This window comes from Mesoplodon mirus (genome assembly GCF_964341445.2).
Source record: "Mesoplodon mirus genome assembly, chromosome: 1".
Classification (NCBI taxonomy): domain Eukaryota; kingdom Metazoa; phylum Chordata; class Mammalia; order Artiodactyla; family Ziphiidae; genus Mesoplodon; species Mesoplodon mirus.
The window spans coordinates 58,274,252-58,297,664 of NC_138976.1; the positions used below are offsets into that span (position 1 = coordinate 58,274,252).

General features: G+C 40.9%; 1 protein-coding gene across 1 annotated transcript in view; it reads left to right on the top strand.

The window, feature by feature from the left end:
* The first annotated feature begins 11,204 nt into the window (after positions 1–11,204).
* Positions 11,205–23,413, top strand: part of SLC24A2 (solute carrier family 24 member 2) — a 245,131-nt gene continuing 232,922 nt past the window's right edge. The window contains exons 1-2 of the mRNA XM_082625258.1: positions 11,205–11,292; positions 13,165–14,252. Of these exons, the coding sequence (XP_082481384.1) occupies positions 13,320–14,252 (933 nt within the window). The 5' untranslated portion in view covers positions 11,205–11,292; positions 13,165–13,319. The remainder of the gene's footprint in view (positions 11,293–13,164; positions 14,253–23,413) is intronic.

Below are 23,413 nucleotides of genomic sequence, written 5' to 3' on the forward strand. Positions count from 1 at the left end.
ACAAGGTAGACTATCCACTGGTTATTGGGAGAAGTGGAGACCTCCATGGAAGAGCATCAGCAGAGAAGACTCATCCTCCCCAATCCACTCATGAGAGAAAGACACACATGAATTCCCAGAGTTCCCAGTAGCAAGAAACATATTTCAAGGTAAACAAGAGTGTGCACACTGAGTTACAAGTATAATAATGTCCATTGCAGTGTTATTTATAATTGAAAAATAACAGTAGGGTAATAGGGAAATTGTTCAATAAATTATCCACCCATAAGATATAATGTAGCCCTTTGGGGAAAAAAAGTAGTCTTCTTATAAAGGTAGTACTGTAAATGTATGTTTTCTTCACTTGTCCCACTAAAATGCCTCCAAATTAACAATAAAATAAAATCATACAGTGAAGGGAATTCCATCTACCATGAACACAGTATACGGCTCTATCCCAAACTACCAATGATAAAGAATTTCTATAAAACATAGTGATAATGGGCAAATTAAGGGAGAATTCCAAAAAAGTAATAGATAATGTTCCCAAGCTCGATATTCCCTCAAAATAAATGACAAGGCATGAGAAATCTAATCTCTTGCTTGGAACAACAAAAATTAAAGATACAGGTTGAGGAGGAGAAAATACACCTTGGTGCTACAATTTCGTGTAGAACTGGCAAGGCTGGAGTGGTCAGAATGTGGGCCAACCTTATTATTTTCTCAGACCTGGACTCTAACTTCACATGTAGTAGGTTGAATAATGCCTCCCCAAATTCATGTCCACCTGACACCTCAGAATGTGATCTTCTTTGGAAATTTGGTCTTTGCAAATGATATTAGCTAAAGAACTCAAGACGAAATCATCCTGGATTTAGAGTGGGTTCTAAATCCAATGACTGGTGTTTTTACAAGAATTGGAGACGATACAGAGAGACACACAGAGAAGAAGGCCATGTGAAAAAAGAGGCAGAGAATGAAGTGATGCTGCTACAAACCAAGGAATGCCAAGGGTTGCCAGGACCCACCAGAGAAGCCAAGAAGAGGTAAGAAAGGATCCTACCCTGGAGCCTTCAGAGGGATCTTGGCCCTGCCAATACCTTATTTAGGCTTCTAACCTCCAGAACTGTGAGAGAATACATTTTGTGTTGCTTTAAGCCACAGAGTTTGTGGTAATTTTTTTTGGCAGCCCAAGGACACTAATGAACCACATAAATAGACTGGAGTGTGAAGAAGAAGAGAGAGGGGAGTATTAAGCAGATTTGCAGTGCCGATCAAAGTGGACTGAATAAAACCAAATGATTAAACACAAAACATCTGTGATCTACTGGCCTTCATTATAAACCACAAAGAGAGAATGAACACTGACCCCAGCTGACAGCCAGCAAGGAAACAGAGACTTCAGTCCTACAACGGCATGGAATTAAATCCTCCCAACACCTGAATGAGCAAGAAACATATTCTCCCCTAGAGCCTCCAAGAAAGGGGCTTTGCTGACACCTTGATTTTAACCCAGTGAGACTATACTGGACTTCTGACCTATAGAACTGTAAAGTATTAAAAGTATGTTGTTTTAAGACACTAAGTTTATGCTAATATGTTACAGCAGCAACAGAAAACCAACTGAGCAGGGATACAGGATGGGGCTGAAAATAGGAAGCTTGGCTGAAAGTCTTAAAGAAGCAATGAGACCTTTAAAGACGTTTCCCCATCCTGTGTAGCCAGGAGACAACTGCTCCCACCTGGCAGAAGACTGAGGTTGACCCTTTGAAGAAACTCAATCAGAGTTGGCTGGGACATCTGGCAAAGCTGTGGTCAAGTGTGAGCTGCCTTAAAGTCTATAAATTGAATAGAGATCCTGATGCTTGTGCTTCCTGCAATGGAATGGCTGAGTCCCTACTTGATTACCATAGAGTAAAACCCTCTTCTTGTGGGTCCCATTTTAGCAGGAGCTTTGAATTAGCATTTTAGTGTCTCACCCAGCTATTTACAGTTACCAAAGTGGACCAGACATTTTAGAAAGGCCTGTGACATGATAACTAAGCCAGAACAAACAGCAAAAAAGGAACTTGCAGGAAACTGAAACTTCAGGGAGAAGAAGGGAATTTGCAATAAGCATAATAAATATTCTCATTCATTCAAAGATATTTATCAAATGCTTATTATACTAGGCACTCATTTTTTCTGGGAGTTGAACCATAAAGTAGTGAACAAAGCAGAAAAAGCCCATGGCTTCATGAAGCTAACAGTGTCTCAGAGAGAGAAGAGATGCTAACAGACCTAAGAAATAAAAACAGGAAACAATACATAAAAGAAATGTGCAAAGAACAAGATAGAGCTTTTAAAAATTAAAAATAGAATAAGCTGGGGGACTTCCCTGGTGGTCCAGTGGATAAGACTCCATGTCCCAAGGCAGGGGGCCCGGGTTCAATCCCTAGTCAGGGAACTAGATCCCCCATGCATGCCGCAACTAAAAGTCCACATGCCACAACTAAATATCCCACATGCTGCAACTAAGACCTGGAGCAGCCAAAATAAATAAATAAATATTTAAAAAAATAGAATAAGCTGAAATTTTTTAACACTAGAAGGGTTAAATGATAACGTTGAGAATCTCTCAAGAGATGGAAAATGGAGGAAAAAATATCTTAATTAGAGGATCAGGTAAGGAAGTTCAAAATCAAAGTAACAGAGATACCTAAAAAGGTAGAGATAATGGAGAGAAGAAAATTATTTTAAAAATATATACAAAAGTAATTTTCTCAGATGTATATGAGTTTCTAGAGCAGAAAAAAAATGAATGAGAAAAGATCCACTCCAGGGAACGTTATCATGAAGTTTTAATGATAAAACTAAGGGATGGTTCCAAAATCTTCTCAAAAGAAAAACTAGATCCCATCAGAAAGGACTGGGAATCTGAATGGCATCAGGCTTCTCTACAGCAACAATGAAACATCAAAGACAGGAAAGAAAGAAATGCCTTAAAAATTCCAAAGGATGATCATTTCTAACCTAAGAATTTACACAAAGCCAGACTTTGAACACACTATGGGAGGAGGATAAAGCCATTACAGACACACAGGCATTCAACATTTCTCCCATGTCCCCTTCTGAGGAAGATACTGGAGGTTGTGCTCCAGTAAGCAGGAAAGTAGACAAGAAAAGAGGATTTAGGAAACAGGGCTCTCAGCACAAACAAAGAGAATTCCCAGGATGCCAACCATGCAGCAGGCCCTGACAGCTGTTTGTCCACGTGGCGGCAGGAGGGCACGGGGCTCCAGGACTGACGTTCCCTGAGGGGGAAAACATGAAACTGGTAGATCAACTGATATTCCCTCCATCTGAAAATGCTGAAGGGAAAATGTACAGTTCTAACAGAGTTTGAGGCGAATTGGTATACTCTGCAGCTCAACTAACTGATGATTATGTTTGCATAATTTCAAGATGTGTTCATTAAAGGATGTGAATATTCATTTATTCAAGATGGCAACACAACCTTATTGAAAAGCTGGGGAGAGGGTTATGTGGCGATGAGGGCTTCAGGGGGTCGGGAGGGTGGGTTGGCGAATATTGTAGGAGGAAGAACTCTTCTTCTTCCCTAATAGGAATTTAACAGCTAGCATTCAAATCAGAAAAATCAAGAATAGTAAAACGAGCCTACTACTTCACAAAATTGTGATAAGCACCAGAGGAAAAGATATAAGATACCTGAAACGTTTGAAAATGGTTATTTCCAGGGCCCAGGAAGCAGGACTTACAAGCCCTGTAGAAATATCTGGAGTATTTGAGGTGCTCATTATATATCACCCGTCTTCTGTCTTGATTTTGAACAAATTGAGAAATAAGCCAAAAGGAGCGGCAGGTGGAAGAGAAATGATCACTATTATCACCAATAGCGGCCGATCTGGGGAGATGGGGAGCGTGAGTGTCAAGCAGGCTTATTGACTGAATCCCAGTGTTGGGCTGCGGGGGCCCCTCCCCCCGCAACACGTGCACACGTTATTTGGGGGGGTCAGGTGTTGCTGAGCGGAATAGTGTGAGACCCCTGAGCTGGGAAAATGACTAGTGACTCATTCATTTTACTTGTATGAAGTGAATAAAGCAAGTATTTTATTTTAGTATTCAAAACCAAGGATACAGTAGCATATTCCTACCGGCTCCAGGCACACTTCTCTTTTATCCCAATATTTTAACTTTATACTGAAATTCTGAATCAGAGATAGGTAAAGAGAGAATGTAGTTTAGGGAAGAAAGCAGCAGGAGCACAGTGTTTTGAGCTTTTAGAAAGAAGTGCTCCTTGCTTGCCCTCTGAATGGGCTGTCCTGATTTCCTCTTCAGGAATTGCCTCTTCCCCAGCGTATCTCCTTTTTACCAGTATTATTTATCCTTACTTCCTTGCTGACGTGGCTCTGAGAGACTGAGGGACACCCTGGAGGTCACTCGGGAAGTCCCTGCTGGAATCAGGAAGACAGCCAGAGTTCTAGACTGCAGGTTTCTTGATGAAATCGATGGCCTGTGCTCCTGCACTCCTCTGAGCCCTGCCTCAGCACTGCGCCTGCCTCGGCGCCCAGGAGCTGGGAGCTGAGCTGGTGCCGCAAAGAGAAACTCAGTTTTCCTGCTTCCTGATTAAGCCGGGGAAAAAATTTCTGTCTCTAATGTAAAAATAACAGGCATTCATCATTTCTCATCTCCTAAATAGATTAAAAAAAAAAAAAGAAAAGAAAGAAAAAGAAAGAGCAATGATTTGGGTGTGTTGCTTTAAGTGCCATTGCAGAAACCACTGTCAAAAGCAAAGAAGCCTGTACTGTGTTCCTTAACCCCACAGATATTTGTTTCTGCTTTTATGGTTCTCATTGACCTGGAAGGCGAGAGCCACTGGCCAAAAAATGAGCCAAATGCAAAGGAAAACAAAGTCAGCTCAGGGTTGGGAACCTGAGGAGAACATTTTTTAGAGCACACTGGGATTCTATTTTGATATTTACACCTGTGATTTTTAAATAAGCAAAACGGATCCTCTTAGGAAGTAGATAGTTATGCTAGATTATAGACCAGCTGGTGGTAGAAAAAATCCACTGGAATCACCTAAGGATGTAATCCCATCAGGAAAAATGCAACTTACTCTTACTTAGGCAGGGACCAAAAACCTCAGTCATATACAGTGAGGATTAGCAGAAAGAATGGGCTTTGGAGCCAATATTGGGTACAAATGAGAGCTGCTTAGTATTGGGCAAGCTACTTAGCCTCACTGAGCCTCAGTTAATTCATCTGTAAAATGGGAATAGTAATAGTGCTAAAACTCATGAGATTGAAAAGAGATAGGTGAAAACTTCTAGTTCATGGTAAGTACATAATATATGTTAGTTCCATTTTTTGCTCCTATTGTCCATCATGATAGGCATTAGTGCTGGTTACCAAATCTTTCCATTCTTCTCCCAATCATGTAGTGCAACTGCACTTTCTTGCTCCTTTGAAGACAGATATGGCCATGCTTTTTGCTTTAGCCAGTGAAATGTGAGTAGCCATAAATGTATCACTCCCAAGCTGAAGCAAGTACAAGATTTGCCATGTGTCTTCTTTATGACAGCAACTGGCCATGTTCTAGATAGAGACCAGCTTGGAGACAGGAGTGGTGAGGATGACAGCAAAATTCACAGAGGACAGGTAATGTGAGTGAGAAACAGAAACCTTTGTTGTTTTATGTCACTGTGATTTTCTGAGCTCTTTGTTACTGCAGCATAACCTGCACCCTCCTGACTGACCCACTCTCCTTTAAGGAACTGCATTTGCCACAACTCAGTTCACTTCACACCCGTGTGCTGAATAGATGTCAAGCCCTGTGCCTGATGCTGGAAAATACATGATACTGATTCTTGTTCTCAAGGAGCTCATAATAAGGGGGGAAGAAGAAGGTCATTGTCAGAGTCTTTTAAAACTATCCCTCATTGATTCTAATGTTTAACCAGAGTCAAGGTTGGGAACTACTGCTTTTGTGCACATTGAATCTTTCATATATGTTCTGATTGCCTGCAGATGTTGATAACAGAGAAGCTAGAGATTATACTAGAAAGGAGAAAAAAAAACACATCAGAAGAGATTGAAAAAAGTGGTTAAACTGACAAAGTAAAACCTAAATATGTCATCTTTACCTTTGTTGCCCACAACCTCCTGGCTCACTCAGCTTTCTTTCTTCCACTTTCCTCTTATGAAAAGTTGCTAGAATTTTGTTTTCCTTTAGACTAAATGTCAAGTCAAAAGCAATGTAAAGTTGTTTATTATCACAGTAACTCTAGAGCCACTTACTTCTGTAAAAAAAATCCCAAAGATGTAAAATAAAAAGCCAAAATAACAAATTACTAATGGTGGAATTGTAGGCACAGTGCCCATTGGGGATGTCATTTTGGATGGGGGAAAGGGAACCTTCCCAACCCTACCTTAAATCACACAATCCTGTGTTTCTATGTGAAAATGATACGGATGCTTAGTAAGTTTTACTAGTATCCCTTTGGCAGTTTTCATTAAGGTTTTTTTTGTTTGTTTTGGGTTTTTTTTTTTTTTGCCATGCCACATGGCTTGTGGGATCTTAGTTCCCCAACCAGGAATTGAACCTGGGCCCTCAGCAGTGAGAGCGTGGAGTCCTAACCATTGGACCGCCAGGGAATTCCCTATCTTGTTCATTCACTTGGAACATATTCCTCTGTTTCTTCATTTTGCTTGACTCTGTGTGGTTTCTATGCATTAGATAAAACAGCCACCTCTCCCAGTCTTGAAGGAGTGGCCTCATGTAGAAGATGAACCTCATGATTCAACCCTACCCTAGCTCTTGGTTGCCTGTCAAAGTTTTGTGATTGTCCAAGCAGCTTATTTTACTTTTAGTGGCTCTCAGTCGTTGAGGGTGTGCCAATATCTGTCAGTGTCCCAAAGTGGGGAATCTCAGTCAGCACCTAGATTTAGGCTGATTGAAGCCAAATGCTCAAGTAGCAGCTTTTAAAGAATACAAATATATACAGTCCTATGGGACAACAAGTGTAAGCCCTCTTGGCTACCAGAGCCAGGTGATCCAGGGTTATCCCCTGGGTGACAGACTGGGCACCAGAAGTAAAAACCGGGACACCAGACATGTGTAAAAGATCCCTTCCAAGAGATACTGGTGCTCTGGAGTGAGGCAGAGGGAGAGCACAGAGATGGTGCCCATTGGGAAACAAAGAGAGAAAGAGAAAAGAGAGGAAAGAAAGAAAGGAAGGAAGAAAGAAAGAGAGGAAAGAAAAGAAAGCAAGCAAGCAAGCAAGTGGGAGGAAGAAAGCCTAGAGTTTTAAAAAAAGAAAAAGATGGTGCCCCCAAGGCAGAGGGAGAGCAGAAAAAATGGTTCCCATCAGTCTCTGTCCCCAGAGAGCATCCCAGCAGGCCCCCAAATGTGTGTCAAATCAGATGTCTGTCCCTCAGGCTAACACTCCAAGACAAGAAGATAGGCCTCTCTCAACTCTGCGTTTAGTTCCCTCCTGACTCTGGGTCACCACGCTGAGGGTGGGGCTTACAGTAAAATTGTGTCCCAGCCTTTCCTACCCAATGGGTAAGAGTCACTCAGCCAGTTTTTGTTGTTGCTGTTTGTTTTTTCAGAAGACGTTGTTCTGTGTGTAGACTTGGAGTGTTCGTCGGAGGAGGTGAGTGCAGGAACCTCTTATGTCACCATCTTGAACCAGAACCTGGTTTCTTTTTCCCTTTGGCAGTTTTATATGAAAAAGTCCTTATTAGCTTAAGTATGACCCCGTACCTTTAAACAGTCATTACTGAATTTTGAAAGGCTCCTCTCCAGAATTACAACAGGAGCCCATCCCATCATTCTTAACTGGTAATTACCAATGACCTCCATAAACTCTATGTTCAAATAACTCATACAGTTAATAGAAGGATAAATATGATGCCAACTAATGTGTATACTTATGCAGATATCTAAAAATAAATAAAGAGTTGGCTCTTTAATAATAATTCATACCCACTGATTACTCTACTTAAATCTCTTAGCAAAGAACTTGATCAAGGCTACTCTGTAATAACTCATCATGTGGTGGTAGTAACTTTTCTCACGAGGCTCCCTTTTTCTTCATGACCATGCAGTAAGGTGTGTGGACCTGGGAGACCTACAGGTGTTGTTCAGTTTTACTGCTTTCATATCATGTGACCTAGACAAACGATAGGCCAGCTTTTCTCCATTACTACAATGACAGCAGTTTTAGCCTTCTCAACTGTCATGGCAGTTGACTGCCAAGTTCAGCTGCTAAATCTTCAGTCCAATGTGGATCTAATTGAGCTACTGTAGAACTGTGTGTCAAATACTGCTAGTCGCCCACCGAACATTTGTTTCCCCCTTCTATATTACTAGGAGATCCCTGATTTTCTAAATGCTGATTAATAGCCCAGTTATTAGTCTAACTCCTTTGCAGCTAGACAGCTCCATGTGACCAAGTTGTGACCAATGAAATGTAAGAGAAGTTTTTTTTGTTGTTTTTTTTTTGCGGTACACGGGCCTCTCACTGCCGTGGCCTCTCCCGTTGCGGAGCACAGGCTCCGGATGCGCAGGCTCAGTGGCCATGGCTCACGGGACCAGCCGCTCCGCGGCATGTGGGATCTTCCCGGACCGGGGCACGAACCCGTATCCCCTGCATCGGCAGGCAGACTCCCAACCACCGCGCCACCAGGGAAGCCCATAAGAGAAGTTTTGACAGCGTGTCCTTTCCTAAATAAAAAGGCAAAGCCTAGCAAGGAGGCCTTCTGTCTTTCACTCTTCATTTTTTCCCTTCGTCCTGCCTGGAACACAGATGTGATGTCTGAAAGAGGTAAGCATTTTGTGGCTATGAGGATAAAAGTCATACATTAAGGGAGATAGATAAAGGATCTGGGTTCCTTCATGGCACTGTGGAGCTCCTCTGCAAACCCTGGACAGTCTGCTTTCAGACTTCTTTTTATTTTTATTTATTTATTTATTTTACAGCTTTTTTTCTTTATTTTGAAATGTGCTTGACAAAAGTTTGAAACAGCAAACTTAGAATAACAAATCATTAAGTTTTAAAATCCTGATAATCATTGCCTAAGCGACGATGTAATCCCAACAATAAAGTTGAATTAGTTCATTATTGAAGAGCCACGGAAAAATACTAATTTGATTACTTACATTAAAATGTTTTTTGACAGTATATTAGAAATCAAGATTTAAATCAGACTTCTTTTTACATGCAAAAAATAAACTCTTATTTGGTTAAATCACTAAGGATGAGTTTCTGTTATACGCAGCCAAGTACAAACCCCAGCCAATGCAACCTGCATCCGGGCCTCATTCCCCTTCCCACCAAGTGGAGATTCAGGGTCATCTGTGGGCTCTGGGGGGAGTCAGCTGGATAACATTTGTAAAGATCCTAGTAGGAAGGGTGTGATTTTTAAAAATATATATAATTGTTTTCTTTTAAGCAGAACTTTGTATATAAGACCTTCTTAGCCAGATGCATCACTGTGTCAGGGAAGATTAGGATTGTTAGACTAGGAAAGCAAAGACAAGGGCAGGGGAGAAGTAAAGGCTAATTGGTTACCCTGAAGTCCAGTTTGTATGGAAAAGGCAGATTAAATGCATGATCGTTTTCTTTTTTCTAAAACAATTTCAAAATAATGAGTTCATTCCTTCTTACCCATCAACAGCGACCAGTCGAGTTACTTTAGAATCATTATGAACTTATAGATATAATCATATTTGATACGTTTGAAACAATTGCAATTGTTATCAATTTTTGGTGCTCAGATTGGTCTATCCTTGTCTAGTGGGAGCTATTTGAATTGATTCCTTAGTCTTCCTGACACAAGAAGTGGTTGATAGCTTCCTTTATTTCTGTAAATATTTATAAATAAAATGAAACAATGTCTGGGATTTGCTTTAAAATGATGGCACGGGGAAAGGGGATTTGGATGAAATATGATTGACCGTGAGTTGATAGTTGTTCAAGCTGGGTGATGGCCCCATTGGAGGTTTATTATTACTATTCTCTTATATTTGTAAATGTCTGGAATCTTCCAAAATAAAAAATATTTTAAAAGTTCACACTATGACTTCCAGAATAGGACCTTAAATCCTTAGCAAGACAATAGTCTTAAATGCCTGGCTTTGGTGGGAGAAAAAGAGATTTCTAATTTCTCCAGGCTGCTCTTGACTTGTCAAGAGGAAGTGCAAAGGTCTGAGTATAAAGTTTTACCCAAAGTCAAAGGTAGTGAGTTTTCCAGATATGACCAACATTCCTCCTAGACCCAGGAAAGCATGAAGAAACCCTCTCTAAGTGGAAAACAAGAGGAGAGTGGATGGTAAAGAGAGCAGAAAACATTTGATGAAAGGTTTCTCCTGGTGGGTATCTCTTGGCAGTTTTGGTGGTGATCGCAGGGCCGGGTAAAAGTGGCTTCCCGCAGTAACCCGTCTGCCTTACCTTCGCCCACTCTCTGGCCCAGATTCTTGCCTCCAGTCCCCAACAAGCCTGGCTCAACTTCTTGTGGTGGGGGGATCTTGCTTTCCTGACAGGGCAGGAAAAAGCACTGGGCTTGGAGTCCAGAGGCCAGCATACGAACGCTGACTATGGCTCAAAATGACAATGTCTTGGGTCTCAGTTTCATCACCCACGAAATTAAAGGTCCGACTGCAAGACTAAAGATCCTTCAGTGTCCCAGCCAGCCAAACCAGAGACCTCAGAAACTCTGGGCCTGAACATACAACCCTGCAGGCCTTCTTGCCTTTTCACTGATCGTCTTTGCTGCCATTACACATTACATGGCCTCCTAAATGGGTGACTGCTGTCACTTTTTGCAGATAACTGGAGAGGAGGGGCCCAGCAGAGATGACCCTAAAGTTGGCAACACTTTCAGGCTTTGGTAATCAGGCGCGTCACCGTCCTGTACGATTTCTCCTCTCCGTCCTTGCTCGCCTGCAAATCCTGACCCCCGTCCCCACTGCAGAGAAATCTGCGAAGGGACGGCTGCCGGCGTCGCCTCTGCGCCCAGGAGGCGTGGAGCAGAGAGCGCGGGAGTAGAGCGCCCTGCGGCCACGCTCCCCGTGCGGAGGCGAGAGGGAGGGGCCGGAGGGGGCCCGGCAGCACCAGAGGCGGCGCGCGGGGCTCGCGGCGGCTCAGTCTCCTCCCCAGCCCAGCCCCGGACGGCGAGAGCGGCAGCGAGTGCGAGCCGCAGCCCGGGCCTCGGAGCGAGGAGGCGGAGGGCCGGAGAAAGCGGAGGACCGGAGCGGCGGGCCGCGCTCGGGCCCCCGCCGTGTGCGCGTTCTCCTGGCGGATCCCGGTAAGTGCGGGCGGTCGAGCCCCGGCCAGCCGCCAGGCTTGGTGGCCGCAGTGGTCGTTGTCCCCGTATCCCGGTTGCGCGCATCCCGCTGCAGGCTCACAGGTAGCTCCGCGGTGGACGTGGTGCCCCAGGCCCCGAAAGGAGTTAGCCAACTCTCTCCGCTCCCGGGCGGGGTTTCCGAGCCCCGACTTCTCCCACCCCAACCGACCCTGCTTCCGGCTCGGGTTAGGGGGCGCGGGGCAGGGCCTGCAGTCGGGGAAGGCGCAAAGAGGGGCGCTCCCCTTCCCCACCTACTCACCAACGATTCAGGAAGATGCCGGCCAAGCCCCTCAAACTGCATCCCAGCCTCTGGCTCGCTAGTGGGGCGTCTGTCCTTCAGTTTTATTTTCCTATGAACCCACCAGGGAAAGTTTGGGACCACACACGGCAAAGTTGGGGCGCGGCTGGGGGTGCACTTCGCCGGCGGAGCGGTGGGTTTTGCAGGTCGAGCCGGGCTCAGGCTGGAGCCGATAGCGCACCCTGGGAGTTGAGTCTGTCCCTGACGTTTGCCCCGGCCCAGCACTGTGACAATCCCATGAGCGCAGTGAGTCGCTTAATCAATCGTTCACGCTAAGCATAGACATCTGTCAGGCCAGCCGGGAATCTCTGTGCTGGGTTAGGTTTATCTCGGGAGTAACAGCATCTCAGCCTGGTTTCATTTGGGCTCCCTCAGCAAACCTGAGTTCCAGCTAATCTCAGTGTGTCACTGGCTTGTGTTTAATTAGCTTATTTTACACCTGAGATGATCTCAGCGAATGCCTCTAAAATGAAATCGTTGATACAAGAAAAAACCAAAACCCCCAAACAAAACTGTTTTTTAAAGAAAATTAAAAAGGGGAACCTTCGGAATATCAGCTGTCATGTGTGGATATTTTACCCTTCTCTGTGGGGACAGAGAATGAAAACTGCTTGGGTATCTAACCTACTAGAGAGTCAGTGTCGGGGCTATTTTTTGGCAGATTTTGTGGACAGAGGTATCACTGCAACTTGCATATTGTTTATGAAATACACATTTGATGTCTTGAAATAGCCTACTTGTTAGAAGTTGTTTGATTTACTAAATTGTCTATTTTAAATACGATTAAAGTTTGTTTTTTAAAATAAGCTTTAGCTGAATACAGTGTCTAGATATTTAGGGAAGACAGTTTGTTCATGTCATCCGAACATTCTTTTGTAAACTTAAATTTTTAAAGGGCTACTTTTCTGCATTTGCTATAGGAGGGGCTTTCCATGAAAAATAGGATCCTGAGATCTTTATGTGTGCAGGAAAAGAGTGCTGTCTCCTCCAACACTCAGCCCTTTCCAAGTGATAGATTAATCAGAAAAGTGTGCCTGCTAACTGGAATTATGTAATTGTACCAAAAGAAAAGACAGTGGTTTTGGTTGTCAAATACGTAGATAATTCTAAAGGAAGTAATACCTTTTTTAGCCCTGGGAGGTTATTTGTTACATGAGTTAAGGTGGGATAAACATAGATTTCCATCTACATCTATAAAATTTTTGTATTTAACAGACTCAAATACATAGTCTACGTCTAACATTGGATTTACCAAAATGTTTGCCTTTGTACATACACTATCATAAGTGCCTAGTATGGTCACGTCCTACTCTTAATGCTTCATGTATTTTAACTCATCCTCAAAGCAGCACTTGGTGGTAGGTGCTGCAATTGTCCTAATTTTTGAAATGGGGAAACTGAGGCACAGAAAAATTAAGGAACTTAACCCAAGGTCACATGGCTGTAGGATAGGATTTTTTCATATCTGCCAAGTTGTTTTGTAAAAAAGACATGATTTTACGATTCACATATCCTTGTTTTTATTTTTATTTAAGCATAAATGTTGGAAATATTTCATGTGAAGCCTAAGAATCCCTAATTGTGGAAGCACCCCACAAGCACTGTTAACTGTAAAGTGAGGAAAAGTATGAAAGAAACATCTGGTTGAGTGTACAATTTGAAGACCACCACATCCACCAGAAGACCCAGGATGGATCTGCACCAAAGCACCACCACCATCTCTTTCCTCGAGAAATGGTGTTCAGATAAGTCACCGTCTGGCTGCAGGAGACATTATAATGTCAGAAAAAAACTGAAGTTGATTAGAATCTTAGGCCTTTTCATGGGCCTAGTAGCCATTAGCACTGTTCCGTTTTCAATCAGTGCCTTTTCTGAGATAGAGACACAGAGCACAGGAGAGGCCAGTGGTGCAAGTGGCCCCAGGGTAGCACACGATTACCGTCAAAGAACACTCTTAGATTTAAATGACAAGATTCGAGATTATACTCCACAGCCACCTGTTTCTCAGGAAGGCAAATCTGAGAATAGTACAGATCATGCCCAAGGAGACTACCCAAGAGACATCTTTTCCCTCGAGCAGCGAAGAAAAGGTGCCATCATTCTCCATGTCATTGGAATGATCTACATGTTCATAGCCTTAGCCATTGTCTGCGATGAGTTCTTTGTTCCCTCTTTGACTGTCATCACTGAAAAACTGGGCATCTCTGATGATGTGGCTGGAGCCACCTTTATGGCTGCCGGGGGGTCAGCCCCAGAGCTTTTCACGTCTCTCATAGGGGTATTTATCGCTCACAGCAATGTTGGCATTGGCACAATCGTGGGCTCAGCGGTGTTCAACATCCTCTTTGTCATTGGCATGTGTGCTCTGTTTTCCAGAGAAATCTTAAACCTGACATGGTGGCCACTCTTTCGGGATGTGTCCTTCTACATCATTGACTTGATCATGCTGATCATATTTTTCCTGGATAACTTTATCATGTGGTGGGAAAGCTTGCTTCTCTTAACAGCTTACTTTGGCTATGTGGTTTTCATGAAATTCAACGTCCAAGTAGAAAGATGGGTGAAGCAAATGATAAACCGCAACAAAGTCGTCAAGGTGACAGCACCAGAGGCCCAAGCAAAGGTAGGTGGTGGTGGTGGTTTATTTAATGTCTTCTTGACCATAGCTCTGAACTCTTATGTTTTTTAGATCTGCCACTTTTTAATGGGATGGTGTTTGGGGCTGTAATGGATAGCAGGGTGCTTTATGCATTTCTTTGACAGCCAGACCAACATGACAGTGGAAAAAATAATTTGGGGGGTATTCTGGGGAATGTCTACTAAGTTCTCAAGCTACTTGCCTCAGAGTAAAACAGTTATAAATATAGGTTACATAAGCTTCTCAGAGCAGGCTCAGCAGTTATTTGTCTCTTATTTTCTTATTTTTGTGAGCCGTTTTATTTTCATGGGAAAGTGTGTGTGTGTGCCTTGCAAGTTGCAGGGCTTTTTCTGTTTAAATGAACATGTGACAGTTATCAAGAACCATCTCTTTAAAGGTGCTTAGCGAAGAAAGTTTGTTTGTGTCAGCAGAGCTGGACCTTTAAGTCAGCAGCCTAGGGCCTAGCAGGACTGGTCGTTAGAATGGGTCATGGCCATTCTTCTTGATCCACACAATAGTGCTTCAGACGACTCGACCAGGCACGGATCGGGATATGTGAAAGAGTCAGTGGCAAGCCATGCTGCCTGACTCTGTAGCTTGAGGGCCCATTTTGCACGCCATGATAAACATGACCCAAAATATTTTTTATGGTAGGATTTGAGGGAGTTTTAATGACATTTTAGTGGCCATCCTACCACTTAGGTAGCAAGCAAGTTGGTAAAGAGCTTAGAAGAAATCGATCTGCAAAAATATAGATTAATTATTAAAAATAATCCATGGGCCACATCAATAAAATTTTCTGTTAAGTAGAGTGATGCCATTCTGATCTATATCCTAACATTGGAATGTCGTCTCGGAATGTGATTTTAAACAGTGAAACAAAATACATACGCAGACTTTTCATACTTGCATCTGGGGAAATTCTCATGTACGCAAAAAACAGATGTTGAGTGGAGGGTGAGATGTTTTGTCCAGATGAAGAAAAAAATGATATTAATTTAGCATAATTCCTTTATGTTCAAGTTTGATGACCATCCATCATTTTTGTAGCAGCTGTGAAATAGAAGCAAACCCCAACAAAAAAAACCACTAGTAATGTTTCTATTTATTCCATGCAAAAAAGAAATGTTTTATACTGTATTTTTTCTAACGTATCACTCAGTGTATGGTTGTTTGTTAGAAACTGTAGTAAAAAAAAAAAAATCATGGCAAATAAGCATTCAGATGTGATACTGAGTCTGTATCCTTGAGAGCATAAGACAGGGTCATCACTGGAGCCCAGTCCCTGATCTAATTTTGTAGCCCAAAGGATGATCCCTCAAGCCATCTCCTCAAGACTGACTACAAGTTTGGGTGGTTTGCATTAGTCGTCTATGTGTGTATTCCAATTAGAATGCTGAACAGTTGCCAAGGGAAAGGCCTGTTTTTTAGAGGCAAGGGAATGATTTGGTGTCTTATAAATATCCTGGGCCCATCAAAGATAAAAAGTCTTTTTGAGAACTCAGTACTTTTTCATTTTGGTACGCCGCAGTGGAACTTCATTAACTTAGGCACAGACTCGGCTAAAGGTTATGTTGGCAACGTGTATGAAAAAGGAATTTTCAGAGCAGTCCAATGGTGTATGGAAGATTGCAGGGGGATTTTGTCTTCTGCTAGAGAGGAAGGAGGTGGTTTTGTGCATTTAGTAATAACCTTTTAAATATGGTTTACAGACGGCTTTTAATAAATTATAAGTCACTCATTAAGTCAGCTTTTGCAGGATTTTTACCTACTATATTAGGTGACTGTCATGTCATTTTAATGGTAATTTAAAAGTCAATAACTTAGGCTGGCATTCCTTAAAGTTATTACTCATATCCATAATTTTTGCTATGCTTAATATTGTACATTTTTAAAATTTTGGAATTCTGGATTTACCTAATTAAAAAAGAAAGCAAATTATATTCATGACTATATCTCCTGTTTCTGATTTACCTCCAAAATATGTTCATTGTATTATTTTCCTTTGAGCACCAAATAGCTTTAGTTTATTCCACTTAATCATTATTATTTATTTTGTCATTCAGTAACTAGATTGAACTATAAATTATCATGGGACCAGAATTTTTTAACATAGCTAAGTCTTGTTCGGTATGCTGGAACACAGATATTTTTAGGTGGAACAGTACATAATGATGTGTGATTTCCTTTAGGAAATTTTACCTTGCCAATTTCACTTTTGAATAATTGTTGGAAGAAATTTTTTTCAGCAGTTGGTCTTTATCAGATGTCTGACTTCAGAATCTTATGGAGATTTTGCTCTCTAAGCACTGAACGTGTGAGCACTGAACATCCCTCAAGGAGGGATGAGTCTTTGAGCTTGGCTGTCTTGTTCTCTGATCTGCAAAGTCGATTTCTGACTGTATACTCCACCTTTCCTACCTAAGTCAGTGCTTCTAACATCATCAGAAAACTCAGAAAAAGACCCCAAGCCAAAGACAGCCCTCAGTGGAGTCTTCCTAGAGAGGAATGTGCTGTACAAGAGTTTAGGAAGCAAAATACTAAGCATATTTTTAGGCAAAGCTACCTCATTGTCTTAATTGCACAATTATGGAATAGGGGAGTATGGGAAAGTGGAGGAAGCATATTTTAGATATTTTTATACAAGTCATCAATGGTTCTTACTAAAAACTCATCAGTTCTGCTGGGCTGTAGACAGTGAAATATCTTTGAAACTGTTGCCTTCACAGACCAGTTGAAAATCTTAATTTGGTTTCATTATTGATGATGGTGCAACTGTGGAGCATGAAAAAATAGAAAATACAAACATTTTTCTCATATTTAAAGTAATAGTTTCCCATTTTATTTAACTGTTCCACTGGTGTTTGGTTTTTTAATTTGATATTTTTATTGTGTCTTTTAGTGATAATATTATTGTTTTAAAAAAATGTCGTGTAGGGGCTTCCCTGGTGGCGCAGTGGTTGGGGGTCCGCCTGCTGATGCGGGGGGCGCGGGTTCGTGCCCCGGTCCGGGAGGATCCCGCGTGCCGCGGAGCGGCTGGGCCCGTGGGCCATGGCCGCGGGGCCTGCGCTTCCGGAGCCTGTGCTCCGCGATGGGAGAGGCCACAGCGGTGGGAGGCCCGCGTGCCACAAAAAAACCCAAAAAACAAAACAAAACAAAACAAAAAAATGTCGTGTAGTGTCATGACATGGTAAGGAGATCCTGGGCTTTGATTCAGGGAAAAAAGGTGTTAGCCCAGGTGTATAATAAGACTTGTGACCTCAGAGAAGTCACATAAACTTACTGAGCCTCATTTTCCTAATTAGGAAAATGAAAATAATAATACCTACTTCATAAAGTTGGGAAAATTACTAAATGAAGAAATGAGTGTTAAGCAGCTAACATAGTCCTTGGCAAATGTGGGTTGTTCAGTAAGTGTTAGTTCCTTTCCTTTCATCTTTTGTTCTTAAATGAAAAGTGAATCAGGATAAATTATTTCAAATTTGAGAATTTCAAAATATTCCTTGAAGATTGTAGTTCATGCCAGTGAATCACTGAGTTCAGCGGGCTGTTGTCTCCCTTAGGGGCATGTGATATTTGTCATATAATATTTATAAGCCTAATTTCATATACAATGAACATATGCAGGGAAGATATTATTATAAACTCCAAGGAAACCTTCAAATGCCTTTGTTGTCCTGAAAGTTTATTTTGTAGACTGTGGTTTAGAAATATCTATACTAAGCAGAGATTTTTGTTTTAAGGGTATTTTTATTTATAAATGATTGGGACTGTCTTCCAAAAACCTCTCCATAGCTGGTTAGGAATTAATTTGAATCCTGCAGGATGTGAAGCAGTGGAGTTTCAGGGCATCTGGCATGTTTTGCAGTGTGCCTGGCCTGCCTGCTGAGGTCCCCTGCTGAGGTCCCCTGATCTGCTATGGTGCTAGGCTGTCATTGGCCTAGAAAGCAGCTGTCCATGGTATTTAACTTCTTCTTAGACTTGGCACTGTAATCTGACAGCAAGTCAGCCCAGTTCAAATGAAGGGAATGGTCTAAATAAAGATGCTTAAAGCTGGATAGTTGAAGGCAGGCTCCTTAGTAATTTAGGTGTGCCTTGCTTTATTCATTTTGTGTGCTCCTGAAAAGTTGCTTGCCAACAGACTGTTTGCAATGCAAATTGTTATTAATGATCATGGGAAAATCGAAATTGAAACAATATTATAAATATTCTTCATAAAGTGAAGTATTTCTAGTAAGATGCTAAACCATAAACAATTATATAAATACAAATGTATAGTCCCAAGCCTTCTTAAGGCAAAGAATATGTTATAAATTCAACCTTTGTTTCCCCTCCATACCTAGTACATAAATTAGTAAAATTAATGTACAGATTTCAAGGAAGGTAAGGTGAGATCGTCCTTATAGTGAGTAAGTACTACTTGAGAGACTTGGAAACTCTCTGTCCTCAAAAGAAAGAAAATATAGGCACTAAAATTCTTGACTAGATGCCTGTGATTGTAGCATTCTTTTGAGTTCCTGGACCCAATTCAAACGTGTAGGGGTTGGGTAGGGTGCTTCCCTCACAACACCAAGAAATTTTCAGACACCAGCAGGGTGTCCAAGAATTTAACTCAATTCTGACACTGTCCACCCAGAGAGAACATCAGTTTTCCACAAGTTAAGGGTTCAGTCCTACAAGACTGCCCCCACTCCCCATGCAGGTCACAAGTCAAGGTTGTTACCTGTAGTTCTGACCGACTGGCTGTAAGTCAGAGGTTCCAGTGACCCCCTCCTCGGGTTCAATGAATTTGCCAGAGGATCTCTCAAAACTAAGAGAAACATTTTACTCACTAGATCGCTGGTTTATTATAAAAGGATGTAACTCAGGAGCAGCTGGCTGGAAGAGACGCCTAGGGTGAGGCACGGGGAAAGGCATGGAGCTTCCGTGCCCTCTCCAGGCACCACTCTCCCAGCACCTCCAGGTGTTCACCAACTCTGAACTCTGCCATTTGGGGGGTTTTATGGAGGCTTCATTACGTGGGTATGGTTGATTAAATCACTGGCCACTGGCAATTGATTTGACCTCCAGCCCCTCTCTCCTCAGTCCCACCCTTTAATCACACAGTTGGCTCCACTGGCAACCAGCCCCCATCCTTAGGTGCTTTCCTAAAGTTGCCTCATTAACATAACAAACGACACCTTTATCACTCTCCACACTTAGGAAATTCCAGGGGTTTTGAGAGCCACGAGCCCAGAACTGTGAACCAAGACCAAATATATATGAGAAATATATTTTGGTCATCTGAATGACCAAATATATATATTTCCTATAAATCACAGTATCACAAGTCTGTTTGTTGATCTAGGGATACAGCATGGTGCTATTTTCCTTGTTTTGTCTCCCTCTACTTATGTTAAAAGCAAACCCTTCAGTTACTGCATGATTCAAAGAGTGAAGGAGGCACTTTGAGAGACTCAGAAAGCCCAGTGGATTTTAATACACAGAGGGCAGATTGCCCATGGCTGTTCCCCTAGCTACTCTTGTTCCTCCAGCAAGAGATGACCTAAACTTTGTGAATCCTGGCAATGTTGAGAGCGAGGACTTATCACCACTTCCCTTCCTGTCTCCTTTCTTCCTCTCTCCTTTTTGCCTCCCTTCTCCCCTTTTTTTCCCTAGAACCAGATAATTTGTATTTTAACTTTAACAAAGAATGAGATTGTTAAGTTACTCCAAGATGAGTCAAGGACATCTGTGTGGATTTGACTGGTTTAGTTTCTTCATTCTTCCATTTTCAACCTCCTTTTGTTTTAGGTAAGTCTCTAGTAAACAGAGTAAAGCGGCATTTTGTTTAATTCAGTTTGACAATCATTATCTTTTAGCTGGAAAGTTTAGTTTATTTACATTGATTGTGATCACTATTACATTTGGATTCTTTTCTATCATGCTATTTTAAACTTTCTATTTTTTATAACTTTTTTTTGCTTTTTTTTTTGATTGATTTTTTTCTAAATCTGCTTTTCCCATTAGTAGTTTGGAATTTATACATCCTATTTCTAGTCTTTCAGTGTTTACCCTAAAATTTTTAATGCATATATTTAACTCAACAGAGTGTAAAGCTAATATCTTTACACTCATGCTAAACATCTTAAGGGCCTTAGAACGTTTTAACTCAGTCTCCTGTCCCCCAATGTAAATGATTTGAAGTCTACAATTTAAGTTCTACCTTGATGTTTTATAACAGCTTTATTGAGGTATAATCTTCACTTTTTAAATCCTACAAATTAGACATTATGCCATCAATGTTTTTAGATGTATCCACATTTTTACCAGTTTTTCTCCTCATTTCTTTTCTCATATCAGACCTTTTCTCTATGACTTTTTCTTGTACTGACTTACATTCTTTATAAGTTCCTTTAGCAAGAATCTGTTAATAGTATCTGCTCCTGATTTTTATTTGCTTACAGATCTATTTTACTTTTGTTCTTGAAGGATAGCTTTGGTGGGTAGAAAGTTATTTTCTCATTCCACTTTGAAATAATAATTCTACTGTCTCTGACTTCCACTTTTGCCATTGAAAAGACTGCTGCTGGTGTGAATGTTGCTCCTTTGTAAGAAGTTTGTCTCTTCTCTTTGACTACTTTATAAGGTTTTCTCTTTGTTTTTGGTGTTCAGCATTTTCCTGATGCCATGACAGGTGTGATTTTCTCACTTAATTATCCCCTATTTGTGATTCATTAGACTTCCTGAATTTGAGGATTAGTGCCTTCCATCAATTTGGCCTCTACCTCATTCTTCCCATAATCTTCTAGAATTCTGATTGGATATATGTTATACCATCTCAACCTGTTCTTCATGTCTTTTAACTACTCATCTTTTTCTGTGTTCTTCTTGCTGATCATTTCTTTATATCTGCTTTCTACTTTCTAGTTTTCTCTTCAATTTTGTCTAACCTGCTCTGGTGCTCATCTGTTTAGTTTCTAATTGTAATTATTATATTTTTCATTTCTAGGTTTTGTGGCTCCTTTTCACCACTGTCAGGTTGATTTTCACTGTTTCTTCTTCTTCTATTATTTAATGCCTTCTTTTATTTTTCTAAACATGTTAAGTATATTTATATTTATAGTTCATAATTGGTATTTCTAGTATCAGTATCCTTGCAGGTCTAGTTGTGTTGTTTTATGTTTCATGTGGGGTTGCTTTCTTATGTATTTAGTGATTTCTTTTAAAACTTTGAACTCATATTTCTTGGAACTTGACCTGTAGGGAGTCACTGAGGCCTCTGTTCTAAGTGTATCCCAACAGAAAGGACTTGTTTGCTCTTCTGTCAAGTTCCCGGGAGCCCATCCAACCTGGAATCGTTCTAACCTAAATGTCTGACTTTTTTCTACCCATGTAGTGTGAATTCAGACTCCAAAGCCAAGAGTGAGGCTGTGCTTAGAAATTCTTAAGGGAGACTCTTTTTTCTTGCTCTTTTTTTCAGTACCGCTCAAAACTAAGGCCAAAATAGACACATTCTACTATTTCCCTTCGGTAGGCAGATTTTTTTTTCCTTATTCACCCACTAAGAGTGTCCACCCTTCAGGGTTTCTAGCTTATTGGGAGTGGAGGCCCCTGAAGTACCTCCTCTCTATCAGGTCTCATGTTTGTAGCTTCCACAATCCTAGTTTCTGACCACTGGGGAATGGCAAATACCTCAGAGGCAAAGCAACACAGACCCCTCTGGATTTGTGCTTAGTCGGTGTTCTAGGATCTAAGAAATCCCTGCTTCCTCACTAATATAGTTGGGTAATTTTAAAATATATCAAAGAATATAGTATCCAATAATTTGAGGTGTATATAGTGAAAATGGTTTCTCTGAATGTTTAATCATCATATTGCCAAAAATTATGTTTTAGACTTTGGATTTGTCAAATGATAATGCATATAACAAGGGATGATAATATGTATTTTAATTGTATACTTTCAGAATGTTTAATATAGCCTGACGTTGTAATAAAACTCCTTATCAACAGATCCTACCAATGGCAAATTTTGAGTCAAATCAAATGTAAAAGGCAATTCTAACAGAAAGTTTAAATTGTAGATTTGCCTTTTAAATAATATTTTTACCAGATACTTAAAGTAATATATTCATTGTACAAGATTATAAAAACACATCAAAATACAAAAAAAATTTAAATAGCCTATAATCTCTCCATTGCACCATCCAGAAATAACTATGAACATTTTTGCATTTATTCTTCCAGACTTTCACTCACACACACGCACACACACACACATGCACATATGTACCTATATATCTAAATAAGTTTGAATCATATTGGATATGCACAACTTTAAACTTGTATTGAATATATACCATTTTAACTTTTTAACTTGGTTTATTATGAGCATTTCCTCAGATCATTAACTTTTTCAAAATGGTTATTCACTGTTTAGCATTATCATAAAATAGAAAGTTATTTTCATATTATATTTCACTACTATAAAAAATGCTACAGCCAGCAGCCTTACACATGAATTTTTGATTTTGGAGAAGCAGAAATTCTGGAACAAAGTTTATGAGCTTTTTAAAGTTTTTGCTAGGTTGCTACATCCTTGGTAGTGTTGACTATTATCATTTTTAATGTTTTCCAATTTCATAGGTGAAACAACATTACATTGTTTTAATTTGCATTTCGTTGATTAATTGGGAGGTTGAAAATATGTTTTTTGAGAATTCAAATTTTCATTTATAGATTGCCAATTTCCTATGTGTCTTTTGCGTCATTTTTAAAGTTTGCTGTGATGACTCAAAAATCTCTTACAAACATATGCTGAGAAACCCTAACTTTAGCTCTCATACTTCCCCACATTTCCACACCTAAATCAAGGCAGGAAGTTGTTGCAATTTTTGTTTTAAAGGATGAATTATTCTAAAGAAGGAGGCCTTGTGACCCAGGAGTTAAGAAATGATGTTCCCAAGGGACGAGGTGTGCCCCCCCCAACCACGTGACTTTGGTGGATCCTGTACGTCCTAGGACCCTATCTCCAAATCTGGAAAATGGGAGATTTGACCCACATGACCTAAAAGATTACTTTAGCTTGTCATTTCTGTCCTCAGAGGCTCTCATCCTTACTATGTGGAATACTCTAACCATGCCAAACTAAAATCTAACACATTT